The sequence below is a fragment of the Tachysurus fulvidraco genome, chromosome 2 (genome assembly GCF_022655615.1).
Source record: "Tachysurus fulvidraco isolate hzauxx_2018 chromosome 2, HZAU_PFXX_2.0, whole genome shotgun sequence".
Taxonomy (NCBI): domain Eukaryota; kingdom Metazoa; phylum Chordata; class Actinopteri; order Siluriformes; family Bagridae; genus Tachysurus; species Tachysurus fulvidraco.
Genome location: NC_062519.1, coordinates 16,524,376 through 16,549,145, shown reverse-complemented (window position 1 = coordinate 16,549,145; position 24,770 = coordinate 16,524,376). Strand labels below are relative to the sequence as shown.

Sequence of the window (24,770 nt, the reverse complement as noted above, 5' to 3'; positions counted from 1 at the left end):
TGCCTCCTGGTGGTCCAGCAGTAGGATCCGATGCTCTCATCGCCGTGGCCCTGGTTTGATTACCAGCCAGGAGCCAATCCATCTACTGATCAGTTAACTCTCAGTGCCGGTCCCAAGCTCAGATTAAAATGTGAAAGTTGCGTCAGGAATGGCACCCGGTGTAAAAACCTGTGGCAACCCCGAACAGGGAGCAGCTGAAAGAACAACAGTTACCTACAAAGCCTGCCCCCACTTCCTAGGTGTTGTTCCGCATTTTTTATAAACCTTGAAAAAAATTTGACTTCACCCACCGTGTTCTTCGTCAAGGGGCAACAAAGGGGTCAGATGAACTTTCCCTTTCCAACTGTCTCTGGTTGTTTTCAAACAGTGACTGGAGACCAGAATCTTGCTCTTTACTGACGTCTAACTAACAGTTTTTTGGCTAACAGACTTCTTAGACTCTGGCCTAATTGTGCTGGAGTAAGGATCCAATTTAAATTCGTTCTGTACGTCTCTTTCGATAAGGGTGTATGCCAGATGTGTTCAGTTTAAATGGTTGTGACCGAGTCCTGACGTGAGTGTGTAGTTATGAAGGTTACAAAATCACTTGTCTTGGCCTCGTTATGGTTGAGAAGTTCTACTACGAACACTGTGATTCTTCGAGAGTGTTCTGTGATTCAGCGAGCTTGGCCCATTTGTGGCACAATTTGTCAGCTCCATTCTGTGCTTTTCATAGCGCTGCCAGTGTCCAAGATCGGCTATGGAGTCAGTAACCCTGTTCCGTCGAGATGCTCAAAACAACCCTGCTCTGCTCCTTTGCCTCGTGCTTCAGGCTTCTTCTTGACACGAGCTGTTGCGGACCATATGTATTTTTCTGAACTTGCCATGTCCGAACCATCTGCCGTGCTCTCTTTATTCGAGGCTCGGTGACCATGCGTGACGAGATGATGCTCTCAGTTTCTGAACAATTGTGTTTAACAGATTAGCACAAATGACCTGCCTCAACCCTCACACTTTCAGGCCCAGTAGTCCGCAAACACACATCCTGCTGCATGTTCTGTCCTTGTTCATTGTGGGTATGAGTTTTAACAATCACTGGTCATATCTATTCCTCTAATGCAAGATAAATGGCATTTGAAGTGTTTTCACACTTTTAGCATTGCATGCCTGTTGGTCACATGGTTGGTGGTTGCCATCAATAATTAAATTCCTTTTTCACGTTTGGTCACACTGTTTTCAGAGAAAATTTTACGAACGACAAATGAACTGCCTCCAGTACAGTTCCACCGACTTGTAAAATCTACGCCAAGGAGCATCGATGCTGATGTGATGACTCTTGGTGGACCGACACATCACGAAGACACTCGGCTAGTTTTTTTGTTGCTTTGTTTGTTCGAGGTCCCTCTAACATACGAGCCTCTTCTATTCCTCTGTATAACTCTGTGGAGACCTTTTTGAAATCCTAACGGAATTCAAGCTCATAAAATGACGCACACGCACCAAGCACGTAATAAAAAAAATCTCTCTTTATGAATCATAAAGAACTGTAATTGGCCTGGTGATTTGTGCCTCCGTGGTGGAACAATAGCAAAGGCTTTCAAATGATTCTGCAAATCCATTGGCGGAGGGAACACAAGCTGCCTTTCGCACAGCTCACAAATCAAAATGTAATTTGGCCTTCCTGACGGCTCCTCCGGATTGGCATTACCCACGATGCATTATGGCTCGCCGCGCCTCCATATCCCTTTGCCGCTTGGGCACGAGCTACGATGCCATTACTTCACTAATGCACGCTCCAAATTGCTTGTTTTATTAGAGCCATTCTACGCTTCATTGAGCGCTAAATTTGTACGAAAAATGCAGTGTTGTTATTTTTTTTTCCTTCCACCAAATTCGTTACAGATCTCGCTTCTGTTTTGCGTGTGTGGACACAAATTGAGTACACTGTGGACACAGACAGAGCAAGATTTAGAATGCAGATGATTGGTCTGAAATGTTGAAATACGCCGTGAAGGCCGGCAAACCCGGCGCACGTGCGATCCGGTGATGGGTTTAGAGTGTCGAGTTAAATCACTGTGGCTGAAATGGCTCTTGTCGAGTTGTAATGGAGTTGTGTTAATGTAACATCTGTTGTTTTACATCGTCTCGTTTAGGAGATGAAAGATTTCACGATGCTCGAGAGAGAGCTTTTTTCTTTTTTTTCCCTTTTTTTTTTTTTATCTTTCTGCTGCCGGAGTTATTGGAACATATGGCTTCTATATTTACATGTAGTTATTGACACACGACGTTAATATGGGTGGATGGGAGTTACAGTATGAAGTGACGGTGAGTAGGATGTGAGCGCTTGTCTTCGCGTGTGTTTTGTGAGTACGATATATTAACTGTTGCTTTCTACACATGCGAGTTGTTGTCTTGTGTGTACCATGTAACATGGGTTTGTTCATTTATTTATTTACTTTGAAGATGCGACTGCAATTTTGCTGTCTTTGACAAGGACAAACTTTTAAAGCTTTGCCCAGTAGGCCAGCTAATAATAGTACAGTCTGAGTATGTAACTGTGTTTTTATACCCGGCTCACTCTGTGATTTGACGTAACATGCCATTAAACCTTTCTTGCTGCACCTGCTGGATGAGGAGCAGTGAGTCTTCATATCTGTTTATTTCCTTACCTTTTATTTTTCCTTGTGTTTGAGTATGAGCAATGTAGTAATGTGTGTGTGTGTGTGTGTGTGTGTGTGTGTGTGTGTGTGTGTGTGTGTGTGTGTGTTCTGTGAGGTGTTTGAGCACTACCTGCATTAGTCGAGTAGGCGATCGAGCTGGACGAGTATGTTGATTGACACGAACATTCAGTCTGACAGCTTGAGGAGTGTTTCAGGGGCAAGAAAGAAGTAGTGATACACACATACACACGGGCACACACACACACACACACACAGCGTATACACTACACTAACAGAACTCTTAACTACAATACATCGGTGCTGTAATGACTGTTGAGAGGCTCCAGCAGTGAAAGTGAGTGCGTTTCTGATTTTCCCCTAGAATTAGCTCCGCCCCTTTTGGCCTGGAGTCAGTTTAATCTTTTTCTGTGCACGGATATTTGCTCTGAAAATAAGCCTGTGTGTGTGTGTGTGTGTGTGTGTGTGTGTGTGTGTGTGTGTGTGTGTGTGTGTGTGTGTGTGTGTATATATGTGTGTGTATATATATATGTATATATATATATATATATATATATATATATATATGTATATATATAGTATTTAACATTTAGTAAAAATAAATATATACAATTTTCTTTTTCTTAAACTTTTTCAGAATCGCATTTATGTGTTTGTTTGTTTGTTTGTTATTTATTTATTTATTATTATTGTATTATTAGTGTGTTTATTTAGTTGTTTATTTATTATTATTTATTTATTTATTTATTTAATTTAATTGGTGGTGGGAAAAGTAAATAGTACTATTTGGCTTTTTTTTTTTTTTTTTTTAAATAAATGAACTTATACATCTTATCATGGTATATGATTTTCTTTCCTTGTTCTATTTCCCACCGCTGCTACGCCTCGGTCTCAGGAGGAGACGGCTTTCAGGATTTTAATATTTCATCTATTTTTGAGTACAGTAAAGAAGTAGAGTTTGTAAATTTCTTCAGGCATCTTGTTGCTTTTGCGCTATTTAATTATTACTGACCCAAACGAACACCACATAATCCTGTTATTGCTCGCGTGTCGTTTCCAAACAAATACAAATAAATCAATCAAGTTTTTACAGATTTAAACAGTTTTCTTTTACTGTGTTCATTTCTATCTTTAGGCAGTAAATGAGTACAATTTTAAAGATGTTTTTTTTATTTGGAAATCTATAGACTTATTGTGTGTCATAGTAATGGTGTAATCTACGGTGCTATGATATTTGTGTCCCCGTCACTCAACCCTACAGTATGTGATGACACCAAAAGGTGATGACATCAGCATTAAGAAGCTGATGGTTGTCTGATTTGGTCCGTAATGATGGTTGTTCCCTTATTGGGATTATATCTGCTGTGTTCTGCTGATGTGGTTATGTATTTTACTCCATAAATGCAGCCCATGTTGGATGTCAGCATAATTTCTGATCACTTGGCAACAGAAGCTTGCAGGGTGTGTGTGAGAGAGAAAGGTGTGTGAGAGAGAGAGAGGTGTGTGTGTGTGAGAGAGAGGGGTGTGTGTGTGTGTGAGAGAGAAAGGTGTGTGTGAGAGAGAGAGGTGTGTGTGTGAGAGAGAGAGAGGTGTGTGTGTGTGTGAGAGAGAGGGGTGTGTGTGTGTGTGAGAGAGAGGTGTGTGTGTGTGTGAGAGAGGTGTGTGTGTGTGTGTGAGAGAGGTGTGTGTGTGTGTGTGAGAGAGGTGTGTGTGTGTGTGTGAGAGAGGTGTGTGTGTGTGTGTGAGAGAGGTGTGTGTGTGTGTGAGAGAGAGGTGTGTGTGTGTGTGTGAGAGAGAGGTGTGTGTGTGTGAGAGAGAGGTGTGTGTGTGTGAGAGAGAGGTGTGTGTGTGAGAGAGAGGTGTGTGTGTGTGAGAGAGGTGTGTGTGTGAGCGGTGTGTGTGTGTGTGAGAGAGAGGTGTGTGTGTGTGTGAGAGAGAGGTGTGTGTGTGTGAGAGAGAGGTGTGTGTGTGTGTGTGTGAGAGAGGTGTGTGTGTGTGTGTGTGAGAGAGGTGTGTGTGAGAGAGAGGTGTGTGTGTGCTGAAGCTCTGAATAAGGCTGTTTGTTGCTCTCTTTAATTAATGAACTCCAACACAGTTTTTTGTTCTTTTGTGTTCTTCCACTCATTGAACCCTCAGACTGTGTATATAAAGGGCTGTGACCCCAGGACCCTCTGTCCCGCATCCTCACGTTACAAACCCATTCTGGACATCAGTTTAAATGCAATGTGGTGGACCACAGAGCCTAGAAAACCCATGAACAACCTGTACATGAGCTACTGTACCTCGACACCTTCTGTACCAGATGATGATTAACGATCCAAAACAGTCTGCATTTCATTACATACACATTTGGATTCATGAAACTGTTGTACTTTGGGGTTTCCTCTGAACTCCCACTCGTCCTCCTGCTCGCTCGCTCTCTTCATCGTGGCTCAGCGTGAGCTCCCGGGTCTGAGACTAACGCCTCACTGCCACCCCGTGCCGTTTTTCAGGTCGTCAGGAGAGATGCGATTTCCTGCCGAGTTCCCGTGGCCTCTCTGCCAGCTGAAAGAATGAAAAAGAACGAGAGGGAAAAGAGGGCTGGAGACGCAGCACAAGACAAATGGAGGTGTACCAAATTGCTTAATATAGCCTTTTTTTTTTTTTTTTTTTTTTTTTAAAAGCTGAGCTGTCAGAGATAACGTACGACTAAGATCGCGCGTGTAAGCGGAGGAGAGAGCTGGTAATCCCTTTGATAGCTTCGCTTGGCCCTCATCCTCCGTCGACTCGGGGAGAAGATACCGGAGCGCGTGGAGATTTTATTAAGCTTCTGAGTATCTAAAAGCCTGCGAGACTCATTAGCAGTATCACAGGAGAAGAGCTGATCCGGGATCAGGGGTCAACTCCATACAAAGGAAACCTGATCCAGGATCACTGATCTAATCCCAGTCTTTTAATGCCGTTAAATACCCAGCAAGTAAAGAGATAAGAAGCAGCAGCGTCTGTTAATCCCGAATGCTAAACATTCATTGGTTACTAAAGTGAGTAAATAAATAGTAAAAAAAAATACATAAATGTTGTTCTAATTGTTAGAGATTAGTTAGAAATAAGCATTTAATCGTATTGGTTTTATTTTACTTTGTAATTTTTTTTAAATATAAATTATATAAATAAATATAAATGTATATATAATTTAATTTTTTAAACATTTTTTTATTTTATTTTTTAAATTAATTAATTAATTAATTAATTAATTTTTGCCTATGAAGCTATTATATAACAAATCGAAATAATTTGGCTAATGCTAAAGGAAGCATCGAAATTAATTTTACATATTTACTAAATGATTTTAAATATTTTAACGTTTTATGATCATTTCAGCTGTCAATCAACCATGATGGCCGGATTAACGAAGTACAATTTTATTTTGTTAATGTTTTAGTGGTGATTAATTTTTTGATAATTTTTTTTTTTTTTTTTTTTTTAAACAGTATAACCTTTATTCTGTGCTTTATTTATTTTTTTATATATGTATATTATATATATATCATTGATGTTTTAGTGTTGAATTTAATCCTGCAGTGCAGCACAGAGGATTTCTGCTCTCAGTACAGTACAGTGAGCTCTGTTCCAAGGCTTTCCTGATGAAATTCTCTGAAACGTGAATAAACAAAAAGCAGCATCTTGGTCCATTAAAATTCTTCTCCTTGGCTTTGCTTGTTGCTGTGCTGAAGGATCTCTCTCTCTCTCTCTCTCTCTCTCTCTCTCTCTCTCTCTCTCTCTCACACTAATCGAGCTCTTAAACAAGATTATTTATTTTTCTTGTACATTGTATAACAGGCTCGAATGTTGGGGTTTTTGACACCAAGCACACAACCGTTGTTGTGGGCAACAGCTCGGGCATTTAATATGCAGAACATCTGCCCCAATGACACCTTACTGAAGATTGTTACAGCAGGCAGGTGGACAGGAGGAACAAGACCTCAGCTGTCAGTGTCCCAGGAACTGTTTAAGCCTAGAGAACACACACACACACACACACACACACACACACACACACACTATGCAGTCCTACATAAACGGTATATACATATAACATTGCTTGATATAAGTAAGTGTCTGTGTGTGTGGTCTCTTGGTTTAAACAGTTTTAAACAAGATGGAGAGAGTCTAATGATGCTGTTCAGCTCAAGAAAACACACACGCGTGCACACACACACACACACACACACACACACTGTGTTTTCTTGAGCTGAATGGCATCATTAAACTCTCTCTGTCTTGTTTCCTGCTCTGTTGTACATGGTGCAGTCAGTGTGCTCGGGATCAGACGGGTCAGGCACTCGCACTCTAACCGCTGTCTGTTTCCTGTCATCCACCAGTAAATTACACACACACACACACACACGCACACACACACACACACACTACTGACAGATGAGCAAAATGTAAAGCAGCAGGGTTCAAGCGTGCCGCTCTCCGAGACTTCACTCTGATGCACCTCAGACACCTCAACAACAAGTAAAACAGAACAACACCCCACACACACACACACACACACACACACACACACACACACACACACACACACACACACACACACACTTATTTGCTTTTTGGAATTCTATTTCACCCATCGATCCATCCATACATACATCTATCCATCCATCCACCCACCCAATCCCACCACTATATCTCCTTCATCCATCTCCATCTTCTATTCATTCCATACATCTATTCCTTTTTCCACTAGTCTGTGTTGTATGCATCTATCTCTCTATCCACCATCCCTCCATCCTTCTATTTGTTATCCATCTAACATCTATCTCCTTGACCTTGACCTTCATCTATCCTTGTCCACAGGCTCCATCCATCCATACATACATACATACATCCATACATCCCTCATTCATCCGCTTGTTCACTCACTCATCCTTCTGACATGTCAGTCCCTAAACCATCCACCCACCCTATAAATCAACTATCTATTCACCCATCCACCTAATTATTAATCTGTCCATTTTATTCATTCAACCTCTCACTCTCAATCTATTCATTTTATCCGTTCTAACCACCCAATCATTCCCTCATCCATCTATCGTTCCTTCTGTATTTCTCTGGGTTAATCTTAGTGAAAGTGGCTTCGTGGCTCATACGGTTTTTATCCCGGTCGCACTGTACGCAGCCGTGCGCATTGAGTCGCGTGTCTTTTGTGTTCACGTCCTTATACTAACGCTTCCTATTGTATACGAGTAGACGTATTGGCTTGACAATAGAAACCGACTTTGCTCGGCTAAATGAAGTTTCTGTTCCTCCTCGTCGTGCTTCGAATATCGATCATAACCGTCTGGAGTTCTGAATGTAATATGTTAGAAATGACAGCGCATGAGTAGTTCAATTAGAGTGACAGCTTGGGCTGGGCTTTTATTTATTTATTTATTTATTTATTTATTTATTTATTTATTTATTTATTATTTCCCCCCGTCTTGTTCATCCTGAAAAGTTGACATATTAATATGGAGTTGTGTTGCATTATACATTATACGCACTTCAGGATATGAGATCAGACTCCATTTCTGCCTTGATGAGTTGTCACCATGATCCAAACAAACACGCATGAAATCTTTGACTTAAATCAAAACCCAATCGTCAATAATTAAAGCATTCATCTGAAACATCTGGTTATTTGAAATCCACCACATATCTACAAAGCTAGAACAAACATAACACTTACCCGAGGACGGGATTCGATTAAGCCGCCCGCACATTCTGACCATCCCGAGCTCCTACGATCTGCTGTGATGAGGCCGTTTTAATAATGAATAGGATGAGAAAGACCACAAACCAATTAGCCGGTGACATTTAAAGAAACAGCCAGGAGCGAAGCATATGGACGAACCTGGGTCTGTTCTTTTCTTAAATGCCATGTTGGGTTTGTTGGAAATGCCTTTACACATACAATATGCATGTGGATACGGTGTGATTCTGGGCCGGGGGGGCAAATAAATAAATAAACGCTCTGTATTTGGACATGGACCTTAAATTCATTTCAATTGCTGCTCATTGACAATGAGTCGTGTATAAGTAGGGAATAAATCACTTCAGGGCTTGGAAGAAATTTATCTGAAAAGTATAACAGCTTTATTTATTTATTCATTCATTTATTTATTTATTTATTTATTTATTTATTTATTTATTTATTTATTTGCCTATTTATTTATTTATAAATTAATTCATTTATTTTTTTTGTTCAGCTTTATTATCGACTGTTAACGAACACTGAACACTGGAGACTCTGTCCTAACAGGCTGAATAAATCTCTCTGAGAACGTCAGCAACTTGAAGCCGTGTTACTATAGAAACAATAAGGTACGGTATTAGTTACCGGGCGCATTAAGCTGTAATTTAAATTGCATCGAAACAGAGAATTAATGACCAATCAGATCAGAACTCTGATCTTTTGCGATACGATGGCGTCAGAGATAATACGGTGCTCTCGGAGGGCTTTGTAAGAAACTTTGTGCTAACTAAAGAATAAGTAGTGAATCGAGCGAAGCGTCGTTATTTAAACAGATGAAAGCTTAATGATGATGACGCAAATATTCAAGTCAATGGGCAAAAAATTCAAAATATAAAGGAAACCAAATATTTAGGTCTAATTATTGATTTGAATCTAGGTTTTAAAAGTCATATAAAAAAAACAACTTGGTAATAAATTGAAATTTAATTTGATGAATTCTAAACATATTAGAAACCCATTAACTACGAAAGCCTCAGATATTTATTATAACGCTGTGATTGTTCCGCATCTACCGTATTGCATGTCTAGTTGGTCTCAAGCGTGTAAAACATCGTTAAAATGACTAGAATCATTATACAAAAGGGCAATAAAAATTCATGATAAAAAGCCTCGTCAGTACAGTCATTGTAATGTACTGAGTAAATATAGTATTTTGAGTTTTGAGAACCTCATTAAACATAACCAAATTTCTGCTTTATTTAAAATGATCCATAATATTGCTGCTCCCCCCCCTTTGAGAACATTTATCACACTAAATTCAGATAGACTTAATAGGGCCACATGGTCGACAGTCAGGGGAGAGTACAGTGTTCCAAGATGCAGAACCATTTATGGTCAACACTTGCCCCTTTTCCACTGAGGCAGTTCGAGTGCTGGTTCGGAGCCAGAGGCTAATTTAGAACCAGTTCTTTCTGTTTCGACCACCAAAGCACCGGCTCTGAATCAGGAAAAGTGGTTCTTAAGTCGCACCAAAACGTTGCTGTTCTAGACTTAAGAACCGCTTGCGTCAGGAGCTGGGGGCGGGGCTACCGTTTGATAATGTACCTTAAGTATACTGATGTTTAATACATTTTTACTTTACCGCGATATGATATATTATCAGCATACATGATAGTAGGTAGCTACATGCTAAGGCTAAATTTTTTTCTGTGTTAACGATAAAATAACGTTATGTACTTTATCGATTACAACCTCCGTTCATACAGATTACACGGAGCCGCACGGACACGTTTTATTCGCCGCGTTTGGATGCCAATGTAGGTTCGCAAAGCCACGAGCATTAACAGTAATGCAACATCCACCATTGTTGTTGTGTTTGTGTTTGCCACCGCTGCGCTAACGTTGCTGGGACACATGACACGTATACAGTGACGTCACACTCGGCGCTATAATGGCTCTCTAGCCGGTGGAAAGGCAAACCGGTTCTTAGAAGGTTCGCCAGTGGAACCAACTTTGAACCAGCACCCGGTTCTTTCCGGTGGAAAAGAGGCAATTCGTTTTTTTATAAAGCAGCAAGCCTTTGGAACACTCTTCCAAATGATATTATTTTATGTACAAACTATAGCACATTCACACGCCTGACCAAACAGTGGCTATTAACAAAGCAAACCTGTGAGCACTAAATGACTGTGATATGAACAATGTAGACTGTGAGTGAGTGCTAGATTCATGAAGTGGAGAGTGTTTTTATGATTTGAGTGAAGTAAGTTTTTTTTTTTTTTTTTTTTTTTTTTTTTTTTATAACTTCTGTTAAATTAGGAAGTGGAGAGTGTTTTTTAGTGTTTTTATTGATGTGAGTGAAATGTATGTATTTTATGACCTTTGCAGATGTAACATCTCTCTAGAGACTGCAGGTGGAAATTAGCATCTTTTTGCTATAACCTGGCACGTGGCATCTCTTCTTTCTTAAGCACTATTCGGACGGGACTAGTTCTACATGGGGACGTGGGGGTAAAGTAATTATTACCAGAGCTTCTCTGTGATTTTAGTCCCGTCCGAATGTGCCATCTCGGTAATCATTACGGACAATAGCACTATTCGAACGGGATTAGTTCTACGTGGGGACGTGGAGTAATGCAATTTTACCTCAGGAAGTCTGTAATATTAATTGGCCAATTCGCACGGGACAAGACATCTCAGTAAAACTAGCAGAAGTGGGAGGGGTAACTCACTTTACGCACCACAGTAACCTCCTTGTTGTCATGTGCGTATGACGTTGCTTCCTGTTATCACGTGCGCAAACAGACAACTTGGCGCCTCCATGCTTGAAAAACGCGCCTTTTAAACTTTTAAACAGGAAATGACGGAATTTTTCAATACATATTTACAGCGGGTCTATTCGGACGGGATTAGTATTACCTGAGGTAATTTTTCCGGACCTTTTTACAGAAGGTAAAAGTCGACATTGTCCGTAATGATTACCAAGATAGCACATTCGGACGGGACTAAAATCACAGAGAAGCTCTGGTAATAATTACTTTACCCCCACGTCCCCACGTACTGATCCCGTCCGAATAGGGCTAATGTCAGTAAAGATTACGGCGACTTTTACCTTCTGTAAAAAGGTCCGGAAAAATAACCTCAGGTACTACTAATCCTGTCCGAAAAGACCCGCTGTAAATATGTACGGTAAAATTCCATCATTTCTTGTTTAAAAGTGGCGCGTTTTTCAAGCATGGAGGCGCCAAGGTGCATGTGATAACAGGAAGCAACATCATACGCACATGACGACAAGGAGGTTACTGTGGTGTGTAAAGCGAGTTACCCCTCCCATTTCTGCTAGTTTTACTGAGATGTGTGTTGTCCCGTGCGAATTGGCCAATTAATATTACAGACATCCTGAGGTAAAATTGCATTACTCCATGTCCCCATGTAGAACTAATTCAGTTCGAATAGTGCTTTAGACTGATGTTCTCTGTGCATTGTCCCTGATTAAGCACAAATAAACTCATTCATTTATTCATTCATTCACCTCATCAGCGAATCACGAGGCGCCGCTTCAGGCCTTTGAGATGATAACAGAAAGAATCTCGGACTTCGAAAAAGCCACAATGTTTAACGATGTTTAACACACGCCGTCTTCTTTATCTGGACAAGTTTTCCTTCGCAATTCTAATTTTTATAAATGATCTAATTAGAGAATCATCCGGCAAGTCGCACGATGCAGAAAATCAGGTCAGGCGCTTCAGTGAACGCTCACGTCCGTACGGGGACATGACGTGAATGCGTTGGCTTTGATCGTGGCATGGTTGCAGATCTCGGATGTGCTGGGTTTTCAGACTTATCTTCATACAGTAAACTCAATATTTGATGTAGATCTTTTACGGTAACACGCTGGAACTGTGATGGACAGAAAAGCATCTCAGTACACCAAACAGAACAGCAGAAGATCAGATCAGGGTCCACTCCTGACCCGGAGTACCTGGATAAAAAAAAAAGTCTGAAAGTCCATGCAGAAAGCACCCGGAGCTCAGGACCTTAGCAGGAGTTGGCTGTGTTAGTCCTAACCTTTCAGAGCTACATGTCCTCTTTTCTATACGGTACGAGTCCGTCGCTCTGTCCTGCTGCTTAGGGACAGACAAGGCAGGACAACACTCGAGCGTTATAAAAAAAACAAAACACAGCGGGCATGATGCTGCCGTCGGTAAATAAGCTTCAAATTAATTTGAGCTCATTAATTGGAAATAGCTTGCTCGGGGATTTTTGTGTTATCCCAATTACTTACCACACGAACTGAGATGTAGTGACATGTTCGTCTTTTTTTGTTCCGAGGAAGAGGACAACCGGGGGGGGGAGATAAGCACCACGATGTGTTAAGGAAAGAGAATGTCAGTGATTTCTTTTGTTAGGTGCAGGAGATTTTACTGACCTTTCAGGAGACCTTATTGTGCTCCGGCTCAGTATTTAAATTGATTCTGTCGCGGAATAAAAAAAGAGCACGGAATGAACTTGGGGTTTGAAGTCCTGTTTCTCCCACTGCTGTTAATCAGCCACAAACAGATGGATACTGAAAACAAGCTTTAAGCATGACAAACGCTAGGATACCTTTAAACCCGGGTCTTCGTGTCGCTCTCTGAGTCGAACCGTGTCCCTGTGACATTAACACAAATACGAAGCAACTCGACCAAGAGCTCTATGTTTTTTCTCTGTCTCTATCTCGAGTCATTAAATTGGTCCAAAATCTTCCGTAGCTATGCTCAGTGCCCAGTGGGTGGCGTTGGGGCGGAGTCTTTCCGGAAGAGACCACACCCGTCAGGAGAGCAATGGGATCAGTCAGAAGGGTGAAAAGTCCTCATGGCGGCTCGTCACGTTCTGGACCCGCTCTTCATTTTCTGTTCTTGAGTAGGTGCTCAGGAGGTCCATCTAATGTGCTCAGGAGGTCCATCTAATGTGCTCAGGAGGTCCATCTAATGTGCTCAGGAGGTCCATCTAATGATCCGTCCCAACATGTTTTGGGAGACTCTGGATGGTCATTTTTGGCCATTTGTTTTGAGTTTGGGTTAAACGACAGGGATTTTTACAAGCTCGGAGTGGTCCGTGTAGTCCGGATGATGGCCTGTCATCACCTGTCAGGTCAAGCTTGTACTGGTTCCTCTGAGATCCATGGAGGTTTCTGAAGCAACGCTTCACCTTCTCAGATCTTTTGAACCGTTAATGTGTGTCAGCGCTTTGCTTTTCTCTCCATGAACGTTTTCCTGATTCGGGGCACTTGTCTTTCTGCCTTTCTTTTCCCGTTTATAACTGCTCTCTCCATCTGTCTCATATTTCTTCCCAGATGCTAAAGAAATTGTTCTGAAGGCTCAGATCCTGGCAGGAGGCCGAGGCAAAGGGGTGTTTGACAGTGGCCTGAAAGGTGGAGTGCACTTAACCAAAGAGTGAGTGAGTTCCTGCTCTGGAAGATTGGACACATTGTCCTCTCTCTAACCTTCTTTCTCAATCATTCTCTCTCTCTCTCTTTCTCTCTCTGTGCTATATTCACCTATTCTATCTCTCTTTCTTTAAAATTGACAACCCGCATTCATCTGCTTTTTGCACGCTCACGGTCTCCCTCGGTTTTCTCAGCAGAGTCGAGGCCTCGGGACTCCATCTGTTGCACGATTTCTGTAGTTTTTTTTTTCTTCTTTCCCTTTTCTCCGCTCTCCACCTTTTAATATAAAGATTTTTTTCCTTAACATGGTCTTTATGACTAACCAGTTTCATGTGTTCTCAGCCCGGCAGTAGTGCAAGACCTGGCCAATAAGATGCTCGGCTTTAACCTGACCACCAAGCAGACGCCGAAGGAGGGCGTCAAGGTCAACACGGTGAGTTTGCCTCCAGGAAGCAGGAGCTGCTTTCTTCACACTCAGATTTTTTACCTTGCTGCTCATAATCCGCTGTTCCATTCCATTAAATTAATGACTGAGCTCGGGCTCAGGTTGTGGGGGTAAAAAAAAAAAGTCCCATTAGCATTTTTTTTTTTTTTACCTCACCTTGTCCTTTCTTTCATAGATAGACGAGCCGAGACGCGCTCGCTTTGAAGCCTATTCGTTTTTCCTTCTATCTTAAATAAAAGGGAAAAAAAATCCTAGTTATGAAAACATGTGAAAACCAAAGCCATTGAAGAGCCACCTCTTTCTGTCACTAACAAGCCAGCGGATCACTTTCTCTCTCTCTTTTTTTTTTTTCACACACACACACACAATCCTGTCTGTAACAAAGAAACTGTAAACACACACACACACACACACACACACACACACGCCTACATTTACAGATAATATATAGCCACTGATGCTGCTGGGCCCTTGAGCAAGGCCCTCTACTGCTGTGTGTGTGTGTGTGTGTGTGTGTGTGTGTGTGTGTGTGTGTGTGTGTGTGTGTGTGTGTGTGTGTGTGTGTGTGTGTGGTCTTGTTTAGAAGTGGTAAACTGATTAATGAACAGTGTGTGTGTACCAGGGTTGGATTGGCGTGTGGTTAAGAGGTTGTAATTGTGTTGTCGTTCTGTTTCCACAAACACAAACCCTCTAGTGAGCTGTCACCTTGCCAGCAGTTTATTCGTTAATGTGGCTGCATTCAGATAACGCTACAGACACTCTAACAACTTCTCCTGTCTCTCTCTCTCTCTCTCTCCCTCTCTCTCTCACACACACACACACACACACACACACACACACACACACACATTCTCTTTCTCGTCTCGGTTCGCATGTCCACACTTTAAAAAGGTGTCTCTGTGGCTGCAGGTGATGGTGGCTGAGGCTCTAGATATCTCCAGGGAGACGTATTTCGCCATCCTGATGGACCGCGCGTGTAACGGACCTGTGATGGTGGGCAGCCCGCAGGGGGGAGTGGACATCGAGGAGGTGGCAGAGAAAACACCAGAGCTTATCTACAAAGTAGACACACACACACACACACACTTCTCTTTATTATTTTCTTCTACACTATTTAGGACTCATGCAAGCTATTTCTTCACCTGTTCTCTTGCTCTCACACATCTATCTATCTCTCTATCCATCCATCCATCTGTTATAACTGTTTATCTGCCAGTCTGTCCATCCATCCATCCATCCATTCAGCTCTTTACCTCTCTATGAAAAATATTGATCAGTCTAGTCATCTCTCTTATCTGGCCCATCCATCCATCCATCCATCCATCCATCCATCCATCCATCCATCCTCTCTCTCTCTCTCTCTCTCTCTCTCTCTCTCTCTCTCTCTCTCTCTCTCTCTGTATAATAATTGCTCTCTTCACTATGTTAATATGAAAACACACTCCGTATCCAATCAGTCCCACTGATGCACTTTCTTCTCTCTCTCTCTCTCTCTCTCTCTCTCTCTCTCTCTCTCTCTCTCTCTCTCTCTCTCCCCTTCATTCTCACTCTCCGTCTTTCCATCCACAGGAAGTCATCGATATTTTTGAAGGCGTTCGAGACGACCAGGCGCTGCGCATGGCAGCTAATTTGGGCTTCAAAGGGCCGCTGGAGAGGCAGGTAATGGAGCAGGAGTCGTAGCAGAGCACCAAAACAACACACATCCTGACACGGCTGTTGCGCTAATACTCCGGCTAAGCGCCGTGTATGCTGGGCTTTAGTGGAAACATCGCCGATCCACAGAGGCATCAGTAGTCTGTGCGCCGTTTATTTCAGCTATAAATGACTCACTGATGTGCCGTAACTGCGTGGCTATAAACGATAAGCTCTGATTTAAATCTTCACTGGGCTTTAAAGACATTTAGAGGTTATCTCCATCCCACTTCTGCCAGGCAGTGATATATACGGCCAGCTCCCGACCTCCAGGAGCTATCTCCTGCTTATTTTAATTCTTCTCCTGCTTCTCCTCCTACACAATTTTGTGTATCTGCTGTATCCGTCCAGTTGCATCGTATTAAATCTTAATTCCACGCTCTTTTCCATGATTAGTCCGGATTGCAGTATTTGTATAAATCAACTTAATGAGACTAATTTTAAGGGTTATGAACACGGGACTGGAGTCGGATGTCCTGTGTGTATCTGCGAGCGCACATTTGTGTCTGTGTGTTCGTACAACAATTTGAACAACCCGAGGAAATTGAAGTTATTAGTCGAGTGTGCGGCTTGTCAGATTTCTGCTACAGTCTTCTTTTTAATGCTTTTAATAAGGCTCATTTGCAAACAGATATTGCACTCAGAACTAATGACATTTCTTTTGGAGGAGGAATACTGTTTAAACAAGCTGGAGATATTGAATAAAGGCAGTCAAATAAAGTGCAGTGAGCTGATTAAAAAAATCACTGTGAAGCATATGAGCCTGTAATTTCTCCACGTGGAAGAATACGCACAGGCCACGTCTCCTTCACTTAGACTGACACGCACAGGCCACGCCTCCTTCATTTAGACTAAAACGCACAGGCCACGCTTCCTTCCTTTAGACTGTTACACACCAGCCACTCCTCCTTCATTTAGACTAAAACGCACAGGCCATGCTTCCTTCAATTAGACTGATACGCACAGGCCACTCCTCCTTCACTTAGACTGACACGCACAGGCCAGGCCTCCTTCACTTAGACTGACACGGACAGGCCACGCCTCCTTTACTTAGACTGATATGCACAGGCCTCGCCTCCTTTACTTATACTGATATGCACAGGCTTCGCCTCCTTCATTTAGACTAAAACGCACAGGCCACTCCACCTTCCTTTAGACTGTTACACACCAGCCACTCCTCCTTCATTTAGACTGATACGCACAGGCCATGCTTCCTTCAATTAGACTGATATGCACAGGCCACGCCTCCTTTGCTTAAACTGATGCACGCATTCTACGCCTCCTTCATTTGATTGAAACGCACAGGCCAAGCCTTCTTCACTTTGACTGAAACACACAGGCCACGCCTCCTTCACTTAGACTGATACCCAAAGGCCACGCCTCCATCACTTATACTGATACACACAGGCCACACCTCCTTCACTTAGACTGATACGCAAAGGCCACGCCTCCCTCACTTAGACTGATGTGTGTGTTTGTGTGTGTGTGTGTGTTATTTGTGTGTTCGACAGGGCATTGTTTATTTGCTTGCCCTTAATCTCTCTCTATATGCATCTGTCCCAGGCTGCAGATCAAATTAAGAAGCTGTACGATCTCTTCCTGAAAGTCGACGCAACTCAGGTGGAAGTGAACCCTCTCGGCGAGACTCCCGAAGGACAAGGTGGGACTCTTTAACATTCTGAAATGCTCGTGCGTGTTAATTTATGGGTAACAGCAACTGTCTGCATTCACCACTGGTTGTGGCTGTGAAAGAGAGACCGTTCGACACAGGGGACGGATGCGGAGTTTAACCTCAGGGCTCCAGAACATTTTTTTACTTCCTGAACTATCCAAAGAGCTTCATTTCTAGGGCGAGTTACTTATTCGTGTCTCCAACATTGTCGATGTTAATTAAATTTTTTTTGTATGTAGGATATTATTGTTGTTTTTGTGACCGTTTCCGATAACGGCGTTAAGATCGATTCAACCCTTGATTCAACTGAGATCCTTTTTATTTTTTTGTACCCATAAAGTCAGCAAATTGTCTACCAGGAGTGGATCAATGCGACGAACTAACCTTCACTAAACCTGTGGTGTAAAAGACACTTCTCCGTTCCACTCCGCCTCAGTGACTGTTAATGAATTTCATGATGCAGCAGAAGTAATGAAGAATTTCTGCTTAGTGGAGCAGCTTTTTTGAGATGAAACTGAAAGTCCAGTTACAGGTTCTGTAGAGCAGTGGTCCCCAACCCCCGGGCGGTCCGTGGACCAAATGGTACCGGGCCGCCCAAGGAACATTAACATTATTTTTTAACATTACATTATTAATATTATTATTAACATTATTAAGCAGCACCAATACCGCGCATGCACAAAATATCATGCTATCAGGCCGGGTTTAGGTGACGTCTGGAGCTGAGCGGCTGCAAGCGGCAGTGGTGTTGTAGCTTTGGTGGAGAGAGAAGGTGTGTATCGCTCTTCTCTCTGTTCACCGGCACTTTGTCATGTTTAACAGTGCTTGGTGTACGTGTATATTGTGTTTGCTCAAATTTAACCCACAAACTAGCAAAAATGAGCACGAAACAGACGTCGTTAGAAAGTTAGAAACTCTGCCGGTGTTCTGGATTAAAGTCATGGCAGAATACCCTGAGATTGCCACCACAGCACTTAAATCCCTATCACCATTTCCGACATGCTATCTGTGTGAAGTGGGGTTTTCTGCAGTGATGGCAACCAAAACAAAACAACGGAATAAACTGGACATAAGCAACACACTTCGGGTGTCATCGTCTCCTATTACCCCCAGATGGAACCGTCTCGTTGTAAAGAAACAAGCTCAGGGTTCTCATTGATTTAGCGTTGTAGTGAGTTAAGAAGGCATGTTTAAATACAATTAAATTAAAATGATTAATTTTAATTTAATTGTGTAGCCCCCACACCCTACCCCCAGCGGGCCGCGGTAAAATCATCAAACATTGACCAGTCCATGGCGAAATAAAGGTTGGGGACCACTGGTGTAGAGGGTTTGATGGAGAGACGGAGAAAACAAAAGAGTTTCACTGGCTACAGCCTCAGCAGCACTTTGCTTGTACAGCTGATGATAGACTTTTGTTCAAAACACCCTGTTTTCCTGTTACCTCTGTGTTACCCTGAACATCACCGGAGTGCACCGATTCTCACCAAGAATGAGACAGATGACGATGTGGAAATGCGGAAAATGCCGAAACTACGACGGATCGATCACGAGCGTTATATATAAAGCAGGACGAGCTCACGGTGGGAGATGTAGATGAGGTTGAGTTAAAGACATGAAGAAAAGAAGATGGCAAAATGATCAATTGGAGAGATGGAAAAGAGGAGGAGGCGTCGAGTCTAGTTTAGTAGAACAGGAGAAAGATGAAGTGAATGGGGATGAAGTGGGAACTCTACAAGCGTCTCTGATTACAGTTGCTTTCTCCATCATTCTGTTCCTCATCCCCTCGAGGCATGAATGAGAGCCTGTCTCAAAAAGTCGGAGTCTGCCTCGGCTCTGCGAGAGACGGAGCGTTAGTATTCGGCTTTCCGGATGAGCTCGGGGACTTCTGTACTTCAATCTCCATACTCAGAACTGCATTACTGCCCCAAAATGCATGAACGATCACACCGAACCACGCGGCAGCCATTAAATCGCCCGGACTCCACTGATGCCATCCCCAGGGGCCGTGATTTAGAGCCAGAAGATTGATCATAGGATGAGATGGAAAACAAGATCCTGGGTTTCTGCTTCGTTGTCACTTTAACGAGGCCTCGGAAAGGTTAATTATCGATATGTGGAATATTTAGGAATGATTAGTGATAATATGTATTAGCCAAAGGGACACGCAAGAGGAAAGACCCTCTTTATTTGGTGTAATGTTACCCCCAGCAACAGAAACTTAATGTAGCTTTAATGCCTCTTCACAGTCGTGTGCTTCGATGCCAAAATCAACTTCGATGACAACGCCGAGTTCCGTCAGAAAGCCATCTTTGCCATGGACAACACTGCCGAAAGCGATCCCATAGAGACCGAGGCGGCCAAACACGACCTCAAGTACATCGGCCTGGACGGCAACATCGCATGTTTTGGTGAGTTTGTTTACAGGTAAAATTCCTTCAGTTTGTGAAAATTCTTTAGAATATTAGATTCCTGTCATAAGTTTAGCACAATTATGGGAACATTTGATTGTTTTTATTATTAAGGCTTTGTAATGGCAGTAGGGGGGGCACTGTGGCTTAGTGGTTAGCATGTTCGCCTCACACTTCCAGGGTTGGGGTTTCGATTCCCGCCTCTGCCTTGTGTGTGTGGAGTTTGCATGTTCTCCCCGTGCCTCGGGGGTTTCCTCCGGGTACTCCGGTTTCCTCCCCCAGTCCAAAGACATGCATGGTAGGTTGATTGGCATCTCTGGAAAATTGTCCGTAGTGTGTGAGTGAATGAGAGTGTGTGTGTGCCCTGTGATGGGTTGGCACTCCATCCAGGGTGTATCCTGCCTCGATGACCGATAGAAGTTTGGATAAGGGGTAGAAAATGAATGAATGAATGAATGAATGTAATGGCAGTAAGTGATTTGGATATTTACTTCTTCTACTCGTTTTCAAGTGACTTACAGTCAGAAGCTCTAGATTCAGGCTCTTGGACAGGAGAGTGGTTCTTTACCGGTCGTTGAGACTTGAACTCCCATCCTTCCATCCTTTACAACAGTGCAGAACATTACTAGGTTTAAGCTTTGGACCCGTGCAACTGCCTCCAAGTCATTATTTCTTAACCCAAATTATTGTTGGGTTTGTCAGTATTAGCCATTAACATTTATTTATCATTCTTTGGAGTATACTTCTGATTAAACATTCGTTCACGATGAACCAAAGCAGGATACTTCAACATTGGTTCTTCTCAGATTTGGATTCTTTTCCAATCGAAATCTCCGAACCTCAACCTGTCGATGTACCTTATTGTGCAGCTTTGGTATCCATTTCTCATGTATCACATAGTTTATTGTCCTATATTGTGACGTGCATCACTCTTTTTCTTCACCAGATTTCATCTCGTCTCATCACGACGGGTTGTGTTTAGAAAATTCGCTTTATTAAGGCGAAACCGAACGGGTTCCGTTACTGATGGAACCTGCCAGAAGCGCTGACTTCCAATTAGAGAGAAAGGCCTCGGAAAGTGGCAGATTGGCGGAGAGATTATTCTAGTTGTCATTAAAGCAGCTTCTCAGTAGACATAAAAGACATAAAAAGCTTTTTTTTTCAAGTGTTGAACAAAAGAGATGCCAGAAAGCCTGAGAAACTTAAACATATGCACTCGCACATACGCACTCACAATCGCACATTTATACACACAGAAGTGGCAATTTGTGTGTAGAAGTTTTGAGAGGACTTTTTTTTTTTTTGTAAGACTAGATTTGGAGTTCTTGCCAAGCTCCAGCCTTTCGTCCGAGAGGCAGGAATTAGCCGCAGGAAAACACTTGAGCACTTGGCTCTGTTACAGCATGGACTAATTAGGCAGGCTCAATGGCCCAGCTAACGCTGCAACTGCTACTGTCGCTGGTGTCCAGTACTCGTTTAATCTAATTCACTTATCCATCTGTTTGCCAGGATGATGGAGAATTAGACTTGTGTTCTGTGCAGTTAGTACGTGGTAGAGTAATTATTTACTGTGGTTTATGGACTATAGGATGCATTTAGCTCTGTAGCGGTTTCTGTGTATATACAGTGAATCGTTTAGACGTTAGTGAAACTGTGAGGTGTCTCTGTGAGATGGTTTTATTATACCAGTGTTATTCAGGAGGTTTTGGACTTTCTTATTTTGTATGTAAGTTTTAATTATACTTCTATTTGAGTGCAGTAGTTTAGTTACCTCAGCATGAGCAGTGGTGTAGTTACTCCAGCCAGTGCAGTAGTTTAGTTACTCGATGATGTGTATTAGTTTGGTTACTCCCGGAGGTGCAGTGGCAGTTTGGTTACTCCAAGAAGTGCAGTAGAGGTTTCGTTACTTCAGGACGTGCAGTAGTGGTTTGGTTACTATAAAAAGTGCAGTTGTAGTGGTTTGTTTACTCGAGGAAGTGCAGTAGTGGTTTGTTTACTCAAGGAAGTGCAGTAGTGGTTTGGTTACTCGAGGGAAGGCAGTAGTGGTTTGGTTACTCGAGGAAGTGCAGTAGTGGTTTGGTTACTCGAGGAAGTGCAGTAGTGGTTTGGTTACTCGAGGAAGTGCAGTAGTGGTTTGGTTACTCGAGGAAGTGCAGTAGTGGTTTGGTTACTCGAGGAAGTGCAGTAGTGGTTTGGTTATTACAGGAAGTGCAGTAGTGGTTTGGTTATTACAGGAAGTGCAGTAGTGGTTTGGTTATTACAGGAAGGGCAGTAGTTGCGTGGTTACTTCACGGAGTGCAGTAGTAGTTTAGTTAGTACAGGAAGTGCGGTAGTAGTTTAGTTAGTACAGGAAGTGCAGTAGTTTAGTTGTAAAACTATGGTAAAAGGTTCTCCAGAGGTGATTCCTAGTGCACCTAGACTGTAAATAATTTTTTCTGGTTATCTCCAGGATTTATTGGTTTTTGTCTTAATTCATATTACGTACATGCTTGCTATGTTTCCATTTATAGCAAACTTTCCTTCAGTAAGGGACATCAGTGCGTTAGATTTTATTGGCTGAATGGATTTTTTCACTCTAGTCTATTGTGTCGGGGCTTTTTTTTAGTGCTCTTCTACCTTGTGCTTTGACATTTCCAGCTCATATTCGCAACACACCATATAGCACCATGACCTCAAGTGACCTTCCAGCATTAGATAACACGTTTCCTCTTGGTTTTTAGACCTGCACAACAACACCTTAACTGATTATCATAATCAAGGTGGTTAATCCTGTCTTTACAGTCAACGGTGCTGGCCTTGCCATGGCAACCTGTGACATAATTGACCTGCATGGAGGGAAACCGGCAAACTTCCTGGACCTGGGAGGAGGAGTGAAGGAGAGCCAGGTGTACACTGCTTTCAAACTGCTCACTGCTGATCCAAAGGTAAGAGAACCTCTTCTGTTTGAATGATAACTATTAAAGGACTTTTAGCACCCAGGCACTGGTGTTGGGTGTAGAGGTCTGTCTGGGGTACCTTCTGTGTTCCATTTGACCCAAAGGGTGTTCAATGGGGTAGTCAGGGCTCTGTGCAGGACACTTCATCCTTTACCCATCATGTCTCACTTTGTTCACAGGGGTATTATCATGCTTGAATGGGTTTGAGTCTCTTAGTTCCAATGAACGGAAATTCTAACACCGCACCATTCAAATACGTTCTATGCAATCATAGGCTTCTAACTTCACAACAATTTCATAACATCATAACATCTGTCTGATGGTCAGGGGGTGCGCATACTTTTGGCCATACAGCGTATCAGAGAAATTAAGAAAGGGTGACATAGTAACTGGAAGCTTTTATTTATAAATCTGTGTTCTTTGCAAGATACTAATGTGAGTGTTGTTTGATAGCTAGGAGTAACGTTTAGGAAGAGTCACCCATACAATTTGTTAAACTACTTACTAAACGATTCAACAGATAAGTCGTTAAATGTTTAGTGTAATGCTTTGTTTAATGATAAATTGACAAATTATCTTAAATATTCTAGAAGAGCTTCGAGGGCTATGTATTTTTATGAAGACAATATGAGAGTAATGAGAGATTCCAGCCTGATTTGTTCAACTGATTAAACGATTCATTAAATGATTTCTTAAACAAACCATTTTTAAACATGGGTTGTATTTAATAGTCGAAATGTGTTCAGGGACACGTACATTCATAAAGACGAATTGACTAGAGAGTCCAGCCTGATTTGATTGAATGATTCGTTAAACGATTCCCTAAACGATTCTTTAAAGGAATCATTATTTTAAACAATGTTTAATAGTCTAGAATTACATTAAGGGATGTGTATCTTCATTACGTATCCTGTCGAATCGATGGAAACTGAAGGAATTCGGCACGATCATCTTTGCTGTTACTCTTCACCACAGCCATCGATCAGGTTTGTAAGTATTATTTTCTCAGGAACTCCATAAACTCACAAACTCGTTCCTTGAAACGTATCTATCCTCTGTGATTGCTCGCCACTCAGCACTGAGAGTCTGAGAAGCGAGATCTTGTTCACCAGAACCTTCCATCCTCGCAGCACCAATAACCTGCGCCGATTTCGTACCCGGTACGAAACGCCGGCGCTCATTATTTGTTTACGTTCACCTTCATCTCACATGTGGTTACACCACACATTTATTACACCCAGGATTTCTTCATCCCTGCTTACCGAGACGTGCGTGTCTCTGTATCTAGCTTTTCCACGTGTTCCACGAGCAGCAAGGTTTAATGCGTGACTGCGGCCGCGAGGGCGATGAATTTTAAACAGGCTCTCGCCGGCTGATGTATTATTCTGCTCAGCTATCTAAGGTGTATTTATTATATTTTGTCATGCATAAATCCATCACCACACACTGAAAAAAAAAACCTGGAAAAGGAAAAGACAGGAAGTGGAGTTTCTTACATCTTGTCCAGAGGATCAGTGTCATCTGTTATTTCCTCAGACAGGCCACAGCTAAAGATGAATGTTGTGTATGTTGAAGCGGTTTTTAATGATTTATAGTACATCGCCGTTTTGATGCAGTTTGATGTTGGCCTCTTTATTATTTTTTTCTCGGTCTTCTCTCATTTTTGTTTCTCTCTCTTTCTTTATCTTGGTCTGTCGCAGTTTAGGGATTTGCATTTCACAGGAGTATTCGGTGCCACCTCTCGCATGTGCTGGGAATTTTAATCAGAATGTTAATTATTCGGTCTCGAACAGGAGAAAAATCTGCATTT

The 24,770-nt window shown here is 42.3% G+C and overlaps 1 protein-coding gene across 1 annotated transcript in view; it reads left to right on the top strand.

Annotated features, from left to right (window-relative positions):
* suclg2 (succinate-CoA ligase GDP-forming subunit beta) overlaps nucleotides 1–24,770 on the top strand; it is a 79,629-nt gene that overhangs the window by 20,851 nt on the left and 34,008 nt on the right. Inside the window, exons 3-9 of the mRNA XM_027155815.2 lie at nucleotides 13,712–13,811; nucleotides 14,147–14,237; nucleotides 15,159–15,311; nucleotides 15,819–15,908; nucleotides 17,505–17,601; nucleotides 19,863–20,024; nucleotides 22,806–22,948. Coding sequence (XP_027011616.1) covers nucleotides 13,712–13,811; nucleotides 14,147–14,237; nucleotides 15,159–15,311; nucleotides 15,819–15,908; nucleotides 17,505–17,601; nucleotides 19,863–20,024; nucleotides 22,806–22,948 — 836 coding nt within the window. The remainder of the gene's footprint in view (nucleotides 1–13,711; nucleotides 13,812–14,146; nucleotides 14,238–15,158; nucleotides 15,312–15,818; nucleotides 15,909–17,504; nucleotides 17,602–19,862; nucleotides 20,025–22,805; nucleotides 22,949–24,770) is intronic.